Source organism: Oncorhynchus tshawytscha, linkage group LG10 (genome assembly GCF_018296145.1).
Source record: "Oncorhynchus tshawytscha isolate Ot180627B linkage group LG10, Otsh_v2.0, whole genome shotgun sequence".
NCBI lineage: Eukaryota > Metazoa > Chordata > Actinopteri > Salmoniformes > Salmonidae > Oncorhynchus > Oncorhynchus tshawytscha.
In genome coordinates this window covers 16733946-16754478 of record NC_056438.1, presented here as the reverse complement: position 1 = coordinate 16754478, position 20533 = coordinate 16733946, and the positions used below count along the sequence as shown (strand labels likewise).

The window sequence follows — 20533 nt, the reverse complement described above, 5'->3', positions numbered from 1 at the left end:
ACAGTATCATGAGACAAATGAAACACATTTGTTTTACTTTTCTACACAGAGCATACAAACACAACCGAATACTGACACGTACATCATGAATGACTCAATATAAATAGTGTATCAATCACCTATTTCAACTGAATCACCTATTTCAACTGACTCACCTATTTCTTTAAAATAAAATGACTGAGAAAGGAAAAGCAGTGACAGAGACAAAGAGGATGAAACATAAAGATGGAGGTTTCATCAAATAAATGAATATCTAGCATCTTCACCAGTGTCCACAGTAGATTCAACAAAGACAAAGAAAGTCATTACAGTACAGACAATAATACATCGACAGTACTTTCAGTGTAGCACACAGAGCAAGGTGTTCTCCATTCTGTCCCACTGACCATCTCCGAACTACAGTTCCTCTGACAAACCGCTCTACTTCCTGTATGGTGAGTCTGATTACATCACACAGAGAAAAAGAGAGACAAGATTCTGCAGAAATGTATAAAGACTGAACAAAAGAAGAGTAACTGTTATTTTCTGAGAAATGTATTTTTATGTTTGGCTACATTAGTTACATGGCCCCAACCTCTTTATTGGAGGAAAGAGGATGGAACTAGAAGAGAGATCTGAGATCAGATCTTGTGGTTTGACATCAGAATGTGCAGATGTTTGTTTCATGTTGCCCTATGAACAGATAGATGGATACGGAAAGACAGACAGACAGACAGACAGGAAGACATACACTGAGTGTACAAAACATTAAGGACACCTGCTCTTTCCATGCCATAGACTGAACAGGTTAATCCAGGTGAAATCCACTTCAATCAGTGTAGATGAAGGGGAGAAGACAGGTTAAAGAAGGATTTTTAAGCCTTGAGACAATTGAGACGTGGGTTGTGTACGTGTGCCACGCAGAGGGTGAACTGGCAAGACTAAATATTTAAGTACCTTTGAACAGGGTCTGGTAAGTACCTACAGTTTGTTTCAAGAACTCTAACGCTGCTGGGTTTTTCATGCTGAAAAATTCCCCTCTGAATCAAAAATGGTCAAAAACGCTTTCTCTGTGAGATATATATATATATATATATATGCCTTAGCTAGCTAACCTAATTTGTGCCACTGCCCACAAAGGAAATGGACATCTTCAGCCACCCCCTCCCTTCATATACACACACAGCTCTTCTCACCTCTCACTGTCACACTGCTGCTTAGGAGAATATGTCAAAACCACAGTCAGCATGCTTAGTAACTAACTCCTCTCAGGGGTTTGGTGGTTGACTTTTTCATTTGACAGTTGAAGCTCAGTCTCAGCCGGCAGCTAGCCACATAACTGACATATCTATAAGCGACTATTTATCATTTGTGCACTTGATCATTCTCTGAGGGACTGTTTTTGTTTGTTTGGGTGACACGGCAGGAGTCGATGGACGGTTTAAAAAAATGCCTTTTTTCCGGCATCTCACAAACAGTGTCAGCAGCGTCTCTAGACTATTTTCCTACTGAGCCGACTGCGAGCTGAGGTAGTTTTTTCACGTCTCATGCCCTCGGCCTGTGCCTGAGTGTGTTACCTAACCGTGTGCGAACACTAAACTACCTACTACATAACACTCTATATTAAGTTGAGAGTTGCAATTGGAACATTGCATTCCAAAGTTAGTGTCCAGTGTTCCCTACAGTTCCTGTGGCTGTGACACAAATGTTTTTTAGTCACAATAAGAAAGCTACAGATGCTTTAAAGATTTACAGAATAAATTAGCATGTCCTGTTTATCTGAAGTCAACTTCCTCTTTCTGTAAAAGGAGTGGACACAGCAACACTGTGGTCTTTCTGTGGGTGGACAAGATCTGAGGAAGACGTTTTTGGATAAAAGTCAATATTGCATTTACAATACCCGGTCATGTTTACATTTTCAGTAGAATCTGTAGTTTTACTAGGAAAGGTGGAAAGGTGTCAAAGGTTTGACTTCATGGCACATGTGACATTTATCATTTGGTTTAGGAGCTATTTGGAGGTCAACTGTGTGTGAATGTTCTTGCGTTACAGCACAAACAAGGAGGTCTGTCAACTGTTCAAAGAAATAACCCAGGAAAGTAGTGATCAGAGTGATAGATTAAATGTAAAGCAGATATTAATATGACAAGTGAACTACAGTATACGGTATACAAAAATAACATTGCCATTCATCTCTCTGTTAAACACAAAAAGCCCCACACACACAAACAACTGAACTGGTCCAACCTTTGTTTTGTACGGTCAAAAAGGTGACAAACGTATGTGGAATAGGGACATACTCTCTGTGAAAGAGTAGGTTAGGAGCTAGGTTTAGGAGCTCTCTCTCTGTGAGAGAGTAGATTTAGGAGCTAGGTTTAGGAGCTCTCTCTCTGTGAGAGAGTAGGTTTAGGAGCACTCTCTCTGTGAGAGAGTAGATTTAGGAGCTAGGTTTAGGAGCTCTCTCTCTCAGTGAGAGAGTAGGTTTAGGAGCTCTCTCTCTGTGAGAGAGTTGGTTTAGGAGCTAGGTTTAGGAGCTCTCTCTCTCTGTGAGAGAGTAGGTTTAGGAGCACTCTCTCTGTGAGAGAGAGTAGATTTAGGAGCTAGGTTTAGGAGCTCTCTCTCTGTGAGAGAGTAGGTTTAGGAGCTAGGTTTAGGAGCTCTCTCTCTGTGAGAGAGTAGGTTTAGGAGCTCTCTCTCTGTGAGAGAGTAGATTTAGGAGCTAGGTTTAGGAGCTCTCTCTCTGTGAGAGAGTAGGTTTAGGAGCTCTCTCTCTGTGAGAGAGTAGGTTTAGGAGCTAGGTTTAGGAGCTCTCTCTCTCTGTGAGAGAGTAGGTTTAGGAGCACTCTCTCTGTGAGAGAGTAGATTTAGGAGCTAGGTTTAGGAGCTCTCTCTCTCAGTGAGAGAGTAGGTTTAGGAGCTCTCTCTCTCTGTGAGAGAGTAGGTTTAGGAGCACTCTCTCTGTGAGAGAGTAGGTTTAGGAGCTAGGTTTAGGAGCTCTCTCTCTGTGAGAGAGTAGGTTTAGGAGCACTCTCTCTGTGAGAGAGTAGGTTTAGGAGCTAGGTTTAGGAGCTCTCTCTCTGTGAGAGAGTAGGTTTAGGAGCTCTCTCTCTCTCTCTGTGAGAGAGTAGGTTTAGGAGCTCTCTCTCTCTCTCTGTGAGAGAGTAGGTTTAGGAGCTCTCTCTCTCTCTCTCTGTGAGAGAGTAGGTTTAGGAGCTCTCTCTCTCTCTGTGAGAGAGTAGGTTTAGGAGCTCTCTCTCTCTCTGTGAGAGAGTAGGTTTAGGAGCTCTCTCTCTCTCAGTGAGAGAGTAGGTTTAGGAGCTCTCTCTCTCTCTGTGAGAGAGTAGGTTTAGGAGCTCTCTCTCTGTGAGAGAGTAGGTTTAGGAGATCTCTCTCTCATTGAGCGAGTAGGTGAAGACACCATAAAGTACAAAATATCAAGTTAGTAGCCTAGATTTACAAAATATACACAGGCAACAGCCCAAAAGGAAAAGCCTCTGTACCAGGCTTAACCTATCCTCTCTACATGAAGAGGGCAAGACTGAGAGAAACCAGAGAGGAAGAGTTGAAATGAGACAGATACATGTCCCAAAAATCTGTCTTCTCCATCATGTGGTGTTTCCACTGTTTTTGTATGGAGGGCAAAAAGAAAAAAGAAAAATAATAATTGAACGGCTTACTTGCTGCTTGTTTGATCAAATAGAAGTTTCGTAATGATGAGGTTGTTACGAGTGTACTGATGGAAGTAGGAGGAATAAACACTGTTCAGTATGAAGATTCTAGAGCTCAACATGTCTTCTCCATGCAACACATTACAGAGATCTGTTACAGTATCTGACAACACCATGACATTGATGCACTGACACACATCTCTCTTTTTGTTGAGTCATGCTAGAATAACACAGTGGGATATAAGGATATTTGTAAAATGTATTGTAGAACATGGTGATACAGTAGTGGTAGTGGTAGAGGTATTAGTAGTTGCATTGTTCATACACACTGGTTGATATTTTGTCATTTTAAAACCATGAAAGAGGATCAAAAGACTAATACCTTATGTTACTACACCTCACCACATCATTTACCTGCCTTGGACAACAGACTGCAGAGACAGTATGTAAATATAAGAATAGAGTCACTGTCACCAGTTATATAAATAGATTCAATGAAAACAGATTTCCACAACTGTCAGTATCACCCACAAATAGAGTCAAATTGACAGGTGCTGTTATGAAATTAATACACACTGTAACTACAGCGAGCTAGAATCCTACCTACAGTACACATCAGAGGCAGAGCTGTTGTGAGGTCACTCCCACAGACCAGAGACCCAATGAGGAAGACAGTATTCAATCAAAAACTATAACCAGTAACTGGTTTTCGAGGATAAGCCATGAAGCTGAATTGTTCCTGGTCTTTTAGCAACCCCCTCAGAGCTGGGCCTGTAAATACCACATATCCTTACATCCCATGCATTTGGTCATGATCAAATATGTTTTTGTCACTGACATTTCATTGTGTTTGAATGTATGACAAACATATTTATTACTGGATGGGAAGAGTAAAACTGGAAATTATACTGTAAAATTATTTTATCTTTTTTGGGGTTAATTCATGACAATTAATATACTGTAGTGAATGTCCCCTATTGATCCCTTTCATGATCTCTTTGTTTTGAGGTGTTTCTCACATACTGTGAAAGTGGACACTGAGCACTGAAACATTCTATTTTGTCTAGGTGTTTTCAGAAATACTTCATAAAACAGAGGAAATGTCCATTTCAACACCTTTATTTAAAAATGAATGATGAAAATCTCTATTGACAACTAATCTCACGAGGCATTTGCAAGTTATATTCTTTAAGATTCCCAAAGTGTATGTACCAATCACAGATTGTCCCTTGAACTCACACATTGAGAGCCCAAAAACTATTTTAGGCTGAAAGGAAGGCTGAAAGACGGTTGTATGGATGAGTTGACTATAACTGTTTACTTGTGCATTCATGCCCTCTTGTGGATGATTGAAAGAAATACAAGAGCAAATATATTGTAAAAGTAGTCTTTAAAAAAAGTGTATAATTCTAATATTCTGTGAAATGTATATACTAATACACTGAATTAAAATATAAACTCAACATGCAACAATTTCAAAGATTTTACTGAGTTACAGTTCATGTAAATTAGTCAATGTATATTAGATATTAGTCCAATTTAATAAATTCATTAGGCCCTAATCTATGGATTTCCTATGACTGGGAATGCAGATATGCATCTGTTGGTCACAGATACTTTAAAAAATGTAGGGGCATGGATCAGAAAAGCAGTCAGTATCGGGTGGGACCACAATTTGCCTCATACAGCACGGCAGTGTTGATCAGGCTGTTGATTGTGGCCTGTGGAATGTTGTCCCACTCCTCTTCAATGGCTGTGCGAAGTTGCTGGATACTGGAACACACTGTTGTAGATGTCGTTCCAGAATATCCCAAGGAAAGCTCAATGGCTGACATGTCTGGTGAGTATGCAGGCCACTGGGACATTTTCAGCTTCCAGGAAATGTGTACAGATCCTTGAGACATAGGGCCATGCATTATCATGCTGAAACATGAGGTGAAGGAGGCGGATTAATGGCATACAATGGGTCTCAGGATCTCAAATTGCCAATAAAAAATGAAATTGTGTTAGTTGTCCATAGCTTCTGCCTGCCCCTACCATAACGGTTAGAATGTTGGGCGAGTAACCAAAAGGCTGCTGGATTAAATCTCCGTGCTGACAAGGTAAAAACCTGTCATTAAGCCCCGGAACAAGGCAGTTAACCCACGGTTCCTAGGCTTTCATTGTAAATTAGATTTTGTTCTTAACTGACTTGCCTAGTTAATTATTGTTTTTTTACATACATTTATTTAATATACAATTAAAAACACTGCCACCATGGGGCACTCTGTTCACAACGTTGACAAAAGCAAACCGCTCACAAACAGGATGCCATACCCAATACAGTTTTAACCGTTAGGTGAGCATTGTCCTCTGAAGTCCGTTACAACACCAAAGAGCAGTCAGTTCAAGACCCTGGTGAACACGACGAGCAAACAGATAAGTTTCCCTGAGACAGCTTCTGACACATTTTTTGGTGGAAACCCAGAGTTTCATCAGGTGTCCGTCCGGGTGGCTTGTCTCAGACCATCCCACAGGTGAAGAAGCCGGATGTGGAAGTCCTGGGCTGACGTGGTTACACGTAGTTGTGAAGACGGTTCTCTGAAACAACGTTGGAGGTGGCTTATGGTGGAAAAATAAACATTAAATGATCTAGCCACAGCTCAGGTGTACATTCCTGCAGTCAGCATGGCAATTACACGCTCCCTCAACTTGAGACATCTATGGCATTGTTGTCACGTTTCTGACCATAGTTCTGTTATTTTCTTCTTTGTTTTAGTATGGTCAGGGTGTGAGTTGGGGTGGGCAGTCTGTTTGTTTTTCTATGTTGGTTTTTGTGTTCGGCCTAGTATGGTTCTCAATCAGAGGCAGGTGTCGTTAGTTGTCTCTGATTGAGAATCATACTTTAGGTAGCCTAGGTTTCACTTTTGGTTTGTGGGTGTTTGTTTCCGTGTGAGTGTTTGGGCCACACGGTACTGTCTCGGTTTTGGTAAATTCACGTTGTCATTTATTGTTCTGAGTTTTAATTCAACTTCATCATGAACACTTACCACGCTGCGCTCTGGTCCTGACCTCCTTCCACCTACGACGACACTCGTTACAGAAACACTCACTTCTCCGCCTCTCTATTCGCCTCCGGCTCTGCTTTGGAGCGGCGATATTCCCCTGACTGTGACTAGGGTCCTTTGCCGTCCAGAATCTCCTCCCAAGTCCAGTTCTCCAAATATCGCTGCCTCTCCTGCCCGTTACCACGCTGCCTGGTCCTCTGGTGGTGGGTGTTTCTCTTCCGTGTCAGTGTTTGTCGTCACACGGAACTGTTTTGTTCATTTCACGTTTATTGTTTTGTATTTCGTAGTGTTCAGTTTATGTTTTAAAATAAACATTATGGACACTTACCACGCTGCGTTTTGGTCCTTCTCGCTTATCCTCCTCAGAAGAGGACGAGATCCCTTACAATAGTGTTGTGTGACAAAACAGCACAGTTTAGAGTGGTATTTTACTGTCCCCAGCACAAGCACCACCTGTGTAATGATCATGCTGTCAGGTATATGGATTATATTGGCAAAGGAGAAATGTTCACTAACGGGGATGTAAACACATTTTCCCAAAACATTTTTGAGAAAAAGCTTTGTGTGTGTATGAAACATTTCAGCTCATGAAACGTGGGACCAACACTTTACATGTTGTGTTTTATATTCTTGTTCAGTATATACACTATATGGCCAAAAGTATGAGAACACTTGCTCGTCAACCATCTAATTCCAAAATCAAGGGCATTAATTTCGAGTTGGTCCCCCTTTTGCTTCTATAATAGCCTCCACTTTAATGGGATATCTTTCCACTAGATGTTGGAAAATTGCTGTGGGGAATTGCTTCCATTCAGCCACAAGAGCATTAGTGAGGTAGGACAATGATGTTGGGCGATTAGGTCTGGCTCGCAGTCGGCGTTCCAAATCATTCCAAAGGTGTTCAATGAGGTTGAGGTCAGAGCTCTGTGCAGGCCAGTTAAGTTCCTCCACACCAATCTCGACAAACCACTTCGGTACAGACCTCGCTTTGTGCACGGGCGCATTGTCATGCTGAAACAGGAAAGGGCCTTGCCACAAAGTTGAAGCACAGATTTGTATAGAGTGTCATTGTATCCTGTAGCGTTAAGATTTCCTTTCACAGGAACCGAGGGGCCTAGCCCGAACCATGAAAAACAGCCCCACACCATTATTCCTTCCCCACCAAACTTTACAGTTTCACTATGATGCATAGGGACAGGTAGTGTTCTCTTGCATCCGCAAAACCCAGATTCGTCCGTCTGACTCCCAGATGGTGAAGCGTGATTCATCACTCCAGAGAACACATTTCCAATGTTCCAGAGTCCAATTGTGGCGAGCTTTACACCACTGCAGCTGATGCTTGGCATTGCGCATGGTGATCTTAGGCTTGTGTGCGACTGCTCATCCATAGAAACCCATTTCATGAAGTTCCCGACTAGCAGTTCTTGTGCTGACTTTGTTTTTGTGAGTTCGTGTGGCCTACCACTTCGCGGCCGAGCAGTTGTTGCTCCTAGACGTTTCCACTTCCCAATAACAGCACTTGCAGTTGACCAGGGCAGACATTTTAAAGAACGGACTTGTTGAAAAGGTTGCATCCATTAACGGTTCTACGGTGAAAGTGACAGTTCATCAGTACTGGCCATTCTACTGCCAATGTTTGGAGTCTTTCGAGATCGCATTACTGTGCTCGAATTTATACACCCGTCAGCAAGGGGTGTGGCTGTAATAGCAGAATCCACTTGTGTGTCCACATACTTTTGGCTGTGTAGTGTAGTATTCTATCATCTGAGTGACAGAAGTAATAAACCAAAGACAATACATGCCAATAGATTTACAACACAACAACTCAATACACAATACACTTGCTGTAGCTACAGATAATAATCATAACACCATATCATGGTTTCAAAACCTGTTGCAGTTATACACAGTTAAACCAATATTAAATCAAATATAGTTGTTGATATATATATATAAATCCTTTATGTGTGTGTATTCCCAGGTATTTCCTGCTCCTCTGATGATGATGTGTCCCTCCATCTCCCTCAAGGACGTGTAACATATCACCACACAAAGTTATTTATCCCTCCATCTCCCTCAAGGACCTGTAACATATCACCACACAAAGTTATTTATCCCTCCATCTCCCTCAAGGACCTGCATGATGTAAAAAAATCCCCTAAAAATAAAACTGAGATATACTTCAAATGGATTCATTAGAATATAAATATGGAACTAATGTTCTGATATATCATTTTAGTATCAATAACAAATGGCTATTATTCTTACCGGGGCATGACCATGGCTTCAATTGAGAATAGACTGAATCTGCCTCGGGTGGGGTTGCTGTTTTTGTAGGGGGATAAACATCAGCATAATATAATAGTTATATCCAGAATCATTAACAAAATAATACCCAGACTAATATACAGAATAACATCAATTTATTCAATATGGGGTAAAGATAAATGAGGTTCTGATTAGGGGAATATGGAGGGAGGGATGTTCAGTCTTACCTCTCTTCTTCTTGGCTTTGTTCTTCTTTTGGAGGTCAACCTCAGCATAGGTCACATCAACAGGTCCAGCTGCTGCTGACAATGGACATTTCCAGTCAACAATGGAATTAGGATGGAATTAGCTTAATGCATATTCTGCTTCCCAATTGGCCGGCCTGTATCTTCAGACAATTTAGTTGCAAAATAATATTTGCTTTGAGAGAGCAAATCCAAAGGTATGTTAACATCAACACTATAATCTAACATTTGTCACATGGATGATAAAAATGTAACATGTGATCAGAAACCTTTTCTCACCAGTTTGTCAGGACATACTTAGATATACTCTAATATGAGAGATATAGTGTAGCTTCATACACTATAAAAGATTTGCTGATTTAGTCTTACCGGGGACTGTGTATGGCTTCACTAGAGAATAGACTGAATCTGTCTCTGGTGGGGTTGGTGTTTCTGTAGGAGGATAAACATCAGAATAGTACACAGTAATATACAGAAATATATCTAGAATAATGAACAGAATAATAAACAGTTATATACAGAATAACATCCAGGTGTATACAGAATAATATACAGCTATTCAACACAGGGTCAAAGAGGTGTGAGGATTCAACCTTGTATTACAGTGTAGAGAAACTTGCAAAACTTTCATGATGGTTGTACGAGGTTAGTGAGGATTATGATGGTTGGAATATGGAAGGAGAGATGTCCAGTCTTACCTATTTTCTTATATTCAGAATAATATATACATTTATCCACTATGGGGTCAAATAGATGGGAGGTTCTGATAAGGGGAATATGGAGGGAGGGATGTTCAGTCTTACCTCTCTTCTTCTTGGCTTTGGCCTTTCTTTGGAGGTCAACCTCAGCATAGGTCACATCAACAGATCCAGCTCCTGCTGACAGTGGACATTTACAGTCAACAACCTAAGAAATTAGCTAATCGCATATTCTGTCTCTTTGTCCCAAACATCACAATACCATCATATCTCAGAGAGAGGTAATGTAGGTGTAGAGCATAGTAGTGAATTTTGAGAGATTCCAGTCCAGCCTTCATCTACAAATTAAATCGTATTTGTCACATGCGCCGAATACAAGTGTAGACCTTACCGTTAAATGCTTACTTACAAGCTCAACAATGCAGTTAAAGAAAGAGTTAAAACAATATTTACTAAATAAACTGAAGTAAAACATGTACTAAAAAGTAACGTAATGAAATAACAATAACGAGGCTATATACGGGGGCTACCGAGTCAATGTGCGGGGGTACAGGTTAGTTGAGATAATTTCTACATGTAGGTAAAGTGACTATGTATAGATAATAAACAGCGAGTAGCAGCAGTGTAAAAATAAAGGTCTGGGTGGACTTTTGATGAATTGTGCAGTAGTCTTATGGCTTGGGGTAGAAGCTGTTAAAGAGCCTTTAGGACGTAGACTTGGCTCTCCTGTACCGCTTGCTGTGCGGTAGCAGAGAGAACAGTCAATGAATTGGGTGACTGGAGTCTTTGACAATTTTTTGGGCCTTCCTCTGACACCGTCTAGTAAATAGGTCCTGGATGGCAAGAAGCTCGGCCCCAGTGATGTACTGGGCTGTACGCACTACCCTCTGTAGCGCCTTACTGTCAGATGCCGAGCAGTTGCCATACCAGGCGGTGATGCAACCGGTCAGGATGCTCTCGATGGTCCAGCTGTGTAACTTTGAGGATCTGGGGACCCATGCCAAATCTTTTCAGTCTCCTGAGGGGGAAAATGTGTTGTCGTGCCCTCTTCACGACTGTCTTGGTGTGTTTGGACCACGATAGTTTGTTGGTGATGTGGACACCAAGGAACTTGAACTCTCAACCTGCTCCACTCCAGCCATGTCAATGTAAATGGGGATGTGTTCAGCCCTCCTTTTCCTGTAGTCCACAATCATCTCCTTCATCTTGCTCAAGTTGAGGGAGAGTTTGTTGTCCTGGCACCACCCTCTGCAACTGGATGTTGGACTTCCTGATGGACCGCCCCCTCCAACACCATAATTAAGTTTGCTGATGACACAACAGTGATATGCCTGACCACCGACAATGATGAGACAGCTTATAGGGAGTAGGTCTATTCTCTCATTGAGGTCGGTGATCAGGCATACCACTTGTGTTGTCAGCAAACTTAATGATGGTGTAGGAGTTATGCTTGAGCACACACTCTTGGGTGAACAGGGAGTACAGGAGGGGACAAAGCACACAACCCTGAGGGGCCCTCGTTTTGAGGAGCAGTGTGGCAGATGGGTTGTTGCCTACCGTTACCACCTGAGGGCGGTCCATCAGGAAGTCCAGGATTCAGTTGCAGAGGGAGGTGTTTAGTCCCCGGGGTCCTTAGCATAGTGAGGAGCTTTGTTGGCACTATGGTGTTGAATGCTGAGCTGTAATCAATGAAAGCATTCTCACATACGTGTTCCTTTTGTCCAGGTGGGAAAGGGCATCTGTGGATCTGGGAAACTTGCAGCTGGGTTTCCCATTGTAGTCCATAATAGTTTGCAAGCCCTGCCACATCCAATGAGCGTCAGAGCCGGTGTAGTAGGATCCAATCTCAGTCCTGTATTGATGCTTTGCCTGTTTGATGGTTAGTCTGAGAGCATAGCGGGATTTCTTTTCAGCGTCCGGATTAGTATCCCAGTCTTTGAAAGCGGCAGCTCTAGCTTTTAGCTCGGTGCAGATGTTGCCTGTAATCCATGGCGGCTTCTGAATGGGATATCTACGTAGGGTGGCTGTGGAGGCGACGTCGATGCACTTATTGATGAAGCCGGTGACTCAGGTGGTATACTCCTCAATGCCATTGGATGAATCCCGGAACATATTCCAGTCTGTGCAAGGCAAAACAGTTCTGTAGAGTAGCATCCGCGTCATCTGACAAGTTAAGTAATTGAGCAAATCACTGGTACTTCTTGCATTAGTTTAATCTGGAGAATATAATTATGGTCAGATTTGCCAAATGGAGGGCGAAGGAGAGCTTTGTATGTGGCGTAAAGGTGATCTAGACTTCATAGATATAGGACATCGCTCACCAGCTGTTATTCACAAAGACACACACTCCCCCACCCTTGTCTTTACAGAGGTAGCTGTTTTGTCCTGCCGATGCACGAAAACCCAGCCAACTGTAAATGATCCGTGTCGTCATTGAGCCACTACTCGGTGAAACATAAGATGCAGTTTTTATTGTCCTGTAAGTAGGATAGTATGGAATGGAGTATGTCCTTCCCATCGGACTCATTAAAGAAAAAATCGTCATCCAGTTCGAGGTGAGTAGTCACTTTTCTGATATCCAGAAGTTATTTTCGGTCATAAGAGACGGTAGCAGCAACATTATGTACACAATAAGTTACAAACAATGCGAAAAAAACACAATAGCACAGTTGGTTAGGAGCCTGTTAAACTGCAACCATTCCCTTCATCCCCTTTTTCACTGAACTTCCGCAATACGGATTGAATCGAGTCCTTAGTCTTACCGGGGGCTGTGCATGGCTTTACTTTAGAATAGACTGAATCTGCCTCAGGTGGCGTTGCTGTTTTTATAGGGGGTGATAATAAAATATCAGTAAACATTTACAGTTATACAAAACATTATACCGTGGCATTGTTGAATACTCATTTCTGATTGGCTTGAAGGGCATTCTAGAGCATGCATGATTTTGATGTATAAACTGGGTGGTTCAACCCCTGAATGCTGATTGCCTGACAGCCGTAGTATATCAGACCGTATACCACGGATATGAAAAAACATTGCTCTAATTACATTGGTAACCAGTTTATAATAGCAATAAGGCACCTCTGGGATTTGTGATATATGGCCAATATACATCGGCTAACGGCTGTGTCCAGGCACTCCACATTGCGCCATGCTTAAGAACAACAGCCCTTAGCCCTCGGTATATTGGCCATATACCACACCTCCTCAGACCTTATTGCTTAAATAATGCACTGCAATATTCAATGGCTATGAAGTTAATTCTTACATGTCCTATGTTTAAGCTGCTGTTGAAAAGTCAAATTGATAACATCATTGGCATTGTTGAATTTGATTTTCATAATTACAAGCTAGGAGGATGGTTAATTAGCTAAGCTAGCAAGTCTCTTTGTTTGGTTAGCAAGGCAACTACTGTAGCTATCTAGTAACTTGCTAGCTAGCTACTTCATTGAATCTTGAATACATTTCTTCCGGTAAATGAACACATTTTTACTGTGTTAAATTATAGCTGTGGTACAAGCGAGATAATCAACTCAGGGCTCTATGCGTTCTCTGGAAAAGAATGCAACTCTGTGGAAGGTTGGTGAATTTGTTTTCCTGCAACCTTATACAGAGATGCATTATTTATAAAGAACAACCTTTCACACCATGCATCATTTTCCAAAGAATGCGTAGCCCCTCTTTGGTTATGCCTTAGAAATATAGCTATTCAACAATATTTACCTCTCTTCTTCTTGGCTTTGGCCTTGTTTTTGAGGTCCACCCCAGCATAGGTCACATCAACAGGTTCAGCTGCTGTTGACAATGGACATTTTCAGTCAACAAATTAAATGAGTTTATTGCATATTCTGCCGCTTCATCTGAAACTACAAAATTGCACATTTTGATTTGAAAGACTGGCAACTTGCAGACTGGGTCTTACCTGTCGCTTTGCCTATTTTCACCACAGAGTAGACTGGATTTTTAGCTGGATCAGCTAGTTTTTCTGAAGAGGAAGAAGAGCAGAGAATTTGTCAATTAGTTCATTTTACACATTATATATATATATATATACATACACAGTATATGTAATTTTTATACTACAGCTGGGATGATAAACCAAATATGATCGACACCAACCACTTATCGTTGGAATTTTGCTGATATTGTTTATTACGATAAGTAGCTTATAAATATTTATAATACTGTAGTTTGAATTTCACGCTCTGCAATTTACCGAATGTTGGCCAGGTGGGACGGTAGCGTCCCACCTGCCCATAAGAAGTTAAATGAACTCAGTACATTTATCACAATATGGATTTTTTGTCCACATTGCCTGGTTCTTTTTTGTACATAATTTTAACTCTTCTTGGACACACTGCACTTAAAAAAAAAAATGTATGTCACAGTTGAGTCACCTTTCTTTTTGTTGTCCAACTTTTTCAGGTGAATCTGGGCGTAAGTCACATGACTTGGTCCAGCAGCAGAAGCACCAGCAACATCTGAGACATAATACACAAACACCTCCACTTAGTCAAACTACATGTCATATTAAATGAAGAGCAGCAGACTACTACACATTCATACTGAAAACATTACACTACCATTATCATTGTTGTCTGAGGAATTGATTGTATCGTAGATGTTAGCGTCACCTGTTGGTCAAAGAAGAGAGAGACAGGTTTGTTGTTATCAGGCCTGGGGTCAGTTCCATTTAAATTCCAGTCAATTCAGGAAGGATAATGCATTTGGTTTACTTTCTGAATTGACCAGAATTAAAATTTTGACCCCAAAGCTGGATGTTATAAAAAGTACATGTTGATGAGTCAGTGTATGAGGTTACATAGAGAGGAGTGGTAGAGGTCTGGGCTGAGAGACTGACCATGTTGCTGATGTGTATACCCAGATCCTTGGTCCTGTTGGGGGCCCTGGTTGGTGCTCTGAGGCTGAGGGGGCCTACAGGGAGAGAGATACTCAGCATAAGAAGTACAGAGAAGATGATATACTGTATGTATCAATATAGAGACCGGTGTACTCACCAGAATATTCTGTTGGAACAGGAACCTGTAATGACAAACACATTAGTGTTATGTACTGAACTTCCTCCACCTATTTCTATTTAGACATTTTCCATTAATTTTCCATTAATTTTCCATTAAATGAGAAATGATAAGTCTCACCTTTGCTGTTTTGATATCTCACCAGCAGGACCAGAAGAATGAACAGTAGGACACCAGCAACAAGCAGACCCACAACCACTCCTACTAGGACTGATGTAGAGGATCCAGGAGCTACGAGTGGAGAGACTGGAGAGGGAACAGCACAACACCATCAGACTGAGGTGGAAAATAAATAAAGTAATTAAATTCCTGTATGTATCTGAGACTGGAGAGAGAACAGGACAGACTCAGAGAGGTCATATGGGTTTACAGTATAGAGCATGAAAAGAAAGCAGGCTGGCCCGTCTTTTGACAATTTAGTTAAAAGATCATATTTTCTAGGTCTGCAAATCGCAAACTATATTAAAAACATCTTATGGCTGGGATCCCGTTGACCTCTTGAACCTCTGGGGGCAGTATTTCATTTTTGGATGAAAAACGTTACCATTTTAAACAAGATATTTTGTCACGAAAAGATGCGTGACTATGCATATAATTGACAGCTTTGGAAAGAAAACACTCTGACGTTTCCAAAACTGCAAAGATATTGTCTGTGAGTGCCACAGAACTAATGCTACAGGCGAAACCAAGATGAAATTTCATACAGGAAGTGAGCCAGATTTCGAATGCGCTGTGCTCCAATGTCTCCTTATATGGCTGTGAATGCGCAAGGAATGAGCCTACACTTTCTGTCGTTTCCCCAAGGTGTTTGCAGCATTGTGACGTATTTGTAGGCATATCATTGGAAAATTGACCATAAGAGACTACATTTACCAGGTGTCCGCTCGGTGTCCTCCGTCGAAACTATTGCGTAATCTCCAGGTGCGTGCATTTTTCCATTTTGAACAGAGGAGAAACCAAACTGCCACGAGTGATTTATCATCGAATAGATATGTGAAAAACACCTTGAGGATTGATTCTAAACAACGTTTGCCATGTTTCTGTCGATATTATGGAGTTAATTTGGAAAAAAGTTTGCGTTGTAATGACTACATTTTCGGGGTTTTTTCTTAGCCAAACGTGATGAACAAAACAGAGCGATTTCTCCTACACAAATAATCTTTTTGGAAAAACTGAACATTTGCTATCTAACAGAGTCTCCTCATTGAAAACATCCAAAGTTCTTCAAAGGTAAATGATTTTATTTGAATGCTTTTCTTGTTTTTGTGAAAATGTTGCCTGCTGAATGCTAGGCTTAATGCTATGCTAGCTATCAATACTCTTACACAAATACTTGTGTAGCTATGGTTGAAAAGCATTTTTTGAAAATCTGAGATGACCGTGTTGTTAACAAAAGGCTAAGCTTGTGAGACAATATATATATTTCATTTCATTTGCGATTTTCATGAATAGTTAACGTTGCATTATGGTAATGAGCTTGAGGCTATAATTACGCTCCCGGATACGGGATTGCTCGTCGCAACAGGTTAACGGGATCGATATGACAATTTCAAATTCCAAATTCAAAACAGAAATCTCATAATTAAAATTCCTCAGACAAACAAGTATCTTACACCATTTTAAAGATAAACTGGTTGTTAATCCCACCATTGTCCGATTTCAAAAAGGCTTTATGACGAAAGCACAATATATCATTATGTTAGGTCAGCACTTATTCACAGAAAAACAGCCATTTTTCCAGCCAAAGAGAGTAGTAAGAAAGTCAGAAATAGAGATAAAATGAATCACTAACCTTTGATGATCTTCATCAGATGACACTCATAGGACTTCATGTTAAAACATACATGTATTCTGTGTTTGATAAAGTTTGTCAGTTTTCTGAAGATGTCAGTTTACATTGGCGCGTTATGTTCAGTAATGTTTTGCCTCCAAAACATCCTGTGATTTTGCAGAGAGCCACATAAATTTACAGAAATACTCATAATAAACATTGATAAAAGATACAATTATTACACATGGAACTTTAGATAAACCTCTCCTTAATGCACCGCTGTGTCAGATTTCAAAAAAGATTTACGGAAAAAGCAGAGTGTTTTCTATCCAAATCCACTAATAATATGCATATATTAGCAACTGGGCCTGAGTAGCAGGCAGTTTACTCTGGGCACCTTATTCATCCAAGCTATTCAATACTGCCCCCAGCCATAAGAAGTTTTAACATCAACACTTAAATCACGTTTTTAACACAGATAATAAAAAGGTAACTAACTTGTGATACTACACATTTTCTCACCTCTCACTGTCACCCAGCTCTCTGGTGATTCTCCTTCACCAGATTTACACTTATAGAATCCTTCATCTGACTTGGATACTGTAGGGATGGTCATCTCTCCTGTGGTCTCATTCTTGATGAGAACTCCGTCTTTGAAGAAATCAGCCTTGAAGTTTGATCTGATTGTTCGGTATTTACAGCACAGAGTCACAGAGTCTCCTTCAGTCACAGGATGGACAGGGCTCTCCAGGATCACAACACCAGCTGTGTAACATAATATATCAATAATACTGTAAATCTGGAGTCATCACTCACAATACATCAACATCTTATGAGCTTGTATTTTATGATATGCAATCATTCAGTTAAAGAATTTAATGACCTGGCTAGAACATAAATTAACAAATGTCCAGACAGAGGATTCAGTTGACGAATTCTCGGTTTATTAACCCAACTCAACACAGGCTACTGTTTGAACGTAGCCCACGCCAAATAAATCAAGGATCACAGTATAAAATAACAGTGACCATCTCTGGTTAAGGCAACACTTAAGAGAGAGAACAATGGCTAAGCATGGTCTTAAAGTTGCGGTGTTCCACACCCCTGCAAAACCCTCCCGCCGCTCCACAAACCACAAGGATGCCCGGCACTGGACCATTCCAGGCTCACCCGTGGTTGGCAGATAGCAGGTTGACTAACATGTAGGGCCCCGCAAACACTGGGTACTGGTAAGTGCAACACAACAAACAAACAGCATAACTTATAACACACATCTGTCTGTGCGGGTCGCTACAATATGTAAAAATGTTATTGAGTGTTGTACAATAGACATACCATTTACTGTGATGTTGACAGCATTGCTGTACTCTCCTGATCCAGACTCACACCAGAACACTCCACTGGACCATGTGTATGTGTGGCTGATGGTACATGTAGACCCTGTTATTGATCCCCAGTTAGAGAGACACCCCGACTTCACTCTTCTCTCTCTGTAGCTCATCAGTCTCCATCCAGTAGAGTTCCCCTTCTCCTCACAGCTCAGTGAGAGAGACTTTGATGTAAAGTGTTGAGTTGTGTTGGGATTTACTGTAAGAGACACTGAAGGCTGCAGATCTGAAACAAAGAGAGACAGAGACAAACCTATAGTTATATAGACACATGAGGGTGACTTAAAGATGATTTAATACAGTTTAAATGCAGTTAGTTACCTCCTGACCAGAGAAACTGAGGTTCACTGTAGAGTGTGTCATAGACTGGGTCTCCTCTCCCAGCTCTACACACATATCCTCCTGTGGGAGTAGGACCAGCAGGGATCAGAGTGTAGGAGTCTTCACTAGTCCCATTGTCAGATAGGGGCTGTAGAGAGTAAGACTTGTCTGATAGGGAGGGTAACTCAGCTCTGTAGGGAACAGTCCTGTACCAGGAGAACCTCCAGCCTGTAGACGTCTTGTCAACTTCACAGCTCAGAGACACCGAGTCTCCAGGGTTCAGCCACTGAGGAGAGATACTCAGGACAGGTTGAGGTTGATCTGTGATTTGATAGAGGACAGGTTTCAACCTTTCAGTCTTAGAAAGTATTCTAGTGAACCCAATTTATTTTATACATGATTAAATAGACTCACCAGACACAGTCAGTTTTACAGCCTCACTGATCTTGGAGAACTTGTTTCCCTTTACACCCTCACAGGTATATGAACCACTGTTAGACCAGTAGACAGGACTGATTCTGTACTCAGGCTTTGTGTTAAAAGAGATCACTGACTGACTATTATTATACCATCTGTAGTTCCAGTCAGAGTCTCCTCCCCTCTGTATGTCACATCTCATAGTGATAGTCTCTCTAATGAATATCTGGGTCCAGTTGGGTTGGAGGGTCAGAACAGCAACAGGCCTCTCTGGACAGACACAACACAGACAACTGACTCAAAAACAGTTGCACAATTTGAAATGTATTTATTTATCAATAGGTCAACTCATGAATATAGCTTCAAGTCATCAGACAAAACATTATTCCCTAGATTACTTTCTATCCACAATAACAGCCATTTATCATAAAACTGTTTTCGACTCACCAGTAATGTTTATCTGGACTGGGTCACTGTACAGGGTGTAGTAGACTGGGTCTCCTCTCCCAGCTCTGCACCAGTACTGTCCTCCATCAGAGACACTGACCCAGCTGAGTGTGTAGGAGTATCCAGAGGTTGTGGTTACTGGTGTAGAGTCTGGTCTGTGTCTGTACCAGTAAAACATCCATCCAGGAGACTCTGCAGTACAGCTCAGTGTCACTCTGTCTCCTGTGAATACGTCCTCTTTGTCAGAACTCAGTGTAGCCGTCGGATGACTATCTGTTGGAATCAAGAAACGTGTGTGATGCATCTGGAAAACATGGATCTGATCTGATGCATGATATGTCCTCTTGATGGATAACTGATTAAAATTCAGTGAGGCAGAATAGTCTACAGACACACATAAAATGTCTACATGACTGACTTGGAGGCAAAAGAAACGCACACCTGTTTAGATGAGGTGCTGGCTAGTGGAGTAAAACACTTGAAAAAGAGTGTCAAAGGGCACACACACAGGTGTCTGTAATTATGGCAGGGTGTGGCTTGATATCATTGGTTAAGTTAAAGATATAAATATAAAAACATAAATGAAAGCATATGATCATAGATACAATGTGACTACATGGGCCTACAAACATGTACAATGAATAGAAAAATCACAATAATCACTAGAATGGCTTCAGATCTAGTCTACATTGAGACTGAAGGCAGCAAGCATCTTGAAATGAAAGATCCAGGCAGCCTCTCATTTGAACAATACATTGTCGCGGTCACCCCCTCTCCTATGGAGGGTGGCGTGTTCAATGCCAATATAACGTAAGGACGAAATTGAGTGGGTCGCTTACAAAACGTCGGCCACGATTGGATACGTCAAGTTTTTGGACCATCGTATAGAACATTGTCCTCACACAAAATCAGAATTGATTTGACGTGTGGCAGGTTGCATAGTAAATCTCAGGTGCTCAGAACAAGAGGTAAGAAAAGCATGGAATGCCTGGAGCTGTGATTGTGAGAGTGATAGAAGAGAGTGATTGTGATTGGCTGCAGGTACAAAATAAGTCTTACTTCTAAAAGGAGTATGTGCAGGTGAGCAGCCTACATGTTCAGTTAAAATACCACGATTAGGGTTTCTAAAACACTTTAACATGCCTACCTTACTGTAACTCTAAATCGTTGCACTGAGTTGAAGGCACAAAATATGACCGTTAATTAAGCAAGGAGACTTGGGCAGGGTTCAATATCTTACTTGA

The 20533-nt window shown here is 41.2% G+C and overlaps 1 protein-coding gene across 8 annotated transcripts in view; it reads right to left on the bottom strand.

The window, feature by feature from the left end:
• LOC112259872 (Fc receptor-like protein 5) overlaps window positions 1–20533 on the bottom strand; it is a 237826-nt gene that overhangs the window by 204630 nt on the left and 12663 nt on the right. Inside the window, exons 11-27 of one of the 8 annotated variants that reach the window (XM_042328230.1) lie at window positions 19290–19562; window positions 18840–19112; window positions 18426–18746; window positions 18052–18330; window positions 17239–17481; window positions 15066–15191; window positions 14925–14949; window positions 14768–14841; window positions 14490–14540; window positions 14304–14387; window positions 13829–13891; window positions 13630–13701; window positions 10011–10085; window positions 9577–9639; window positions 9190–9264; window positions 8963–9019; window positions 8793–8830 (exon numbers count right to left, since the gene is read on the bottom strand). In XM_042328230.1, the coding sequence (XP_042184164.1) occupies window positions 8823–8830; window positions 8963–9019; window positions 9190–9264; window positions 9577–9639; window positions 10011–10085; window positions 13630–13701; window positions 13829–13891; window positions 14304–14387; window positions 14490–14540; window positions 14768–14841; window positions 14925–14949; window positions 15066–15191; window positions 17239–17481; window positions 18052–18330; window positions 18426–18746; window positions 18840–19112; window positions 19290–19562 (2162 nt within the window). In that variant the 3' untranslated portion in view covers window positions 8793–8822. The remainder of the gene's footprint in view (window positions 1–8792; window positions 8831–8962; window positions 9020–9189; window positions 9265–9576; window positions 9640–10010; window positions 10086–13629; window positions 13702–13828; window positions 13892–14303; window positions 14388–14489; window positions 14541–14767; window positions 14842–14924; window positions 14950–15065; window positions 15192–17238; window positions 17482–18051; window positions 18331–18425; window positions 18747–18839; window positions 19113–19289; window positions 19563–20533) is intronic. The other 7 variants (XM_042328233.1, XM_042328234.1, XM_042328235.1 and 4 more) reach the window with 7 other exon arrangements.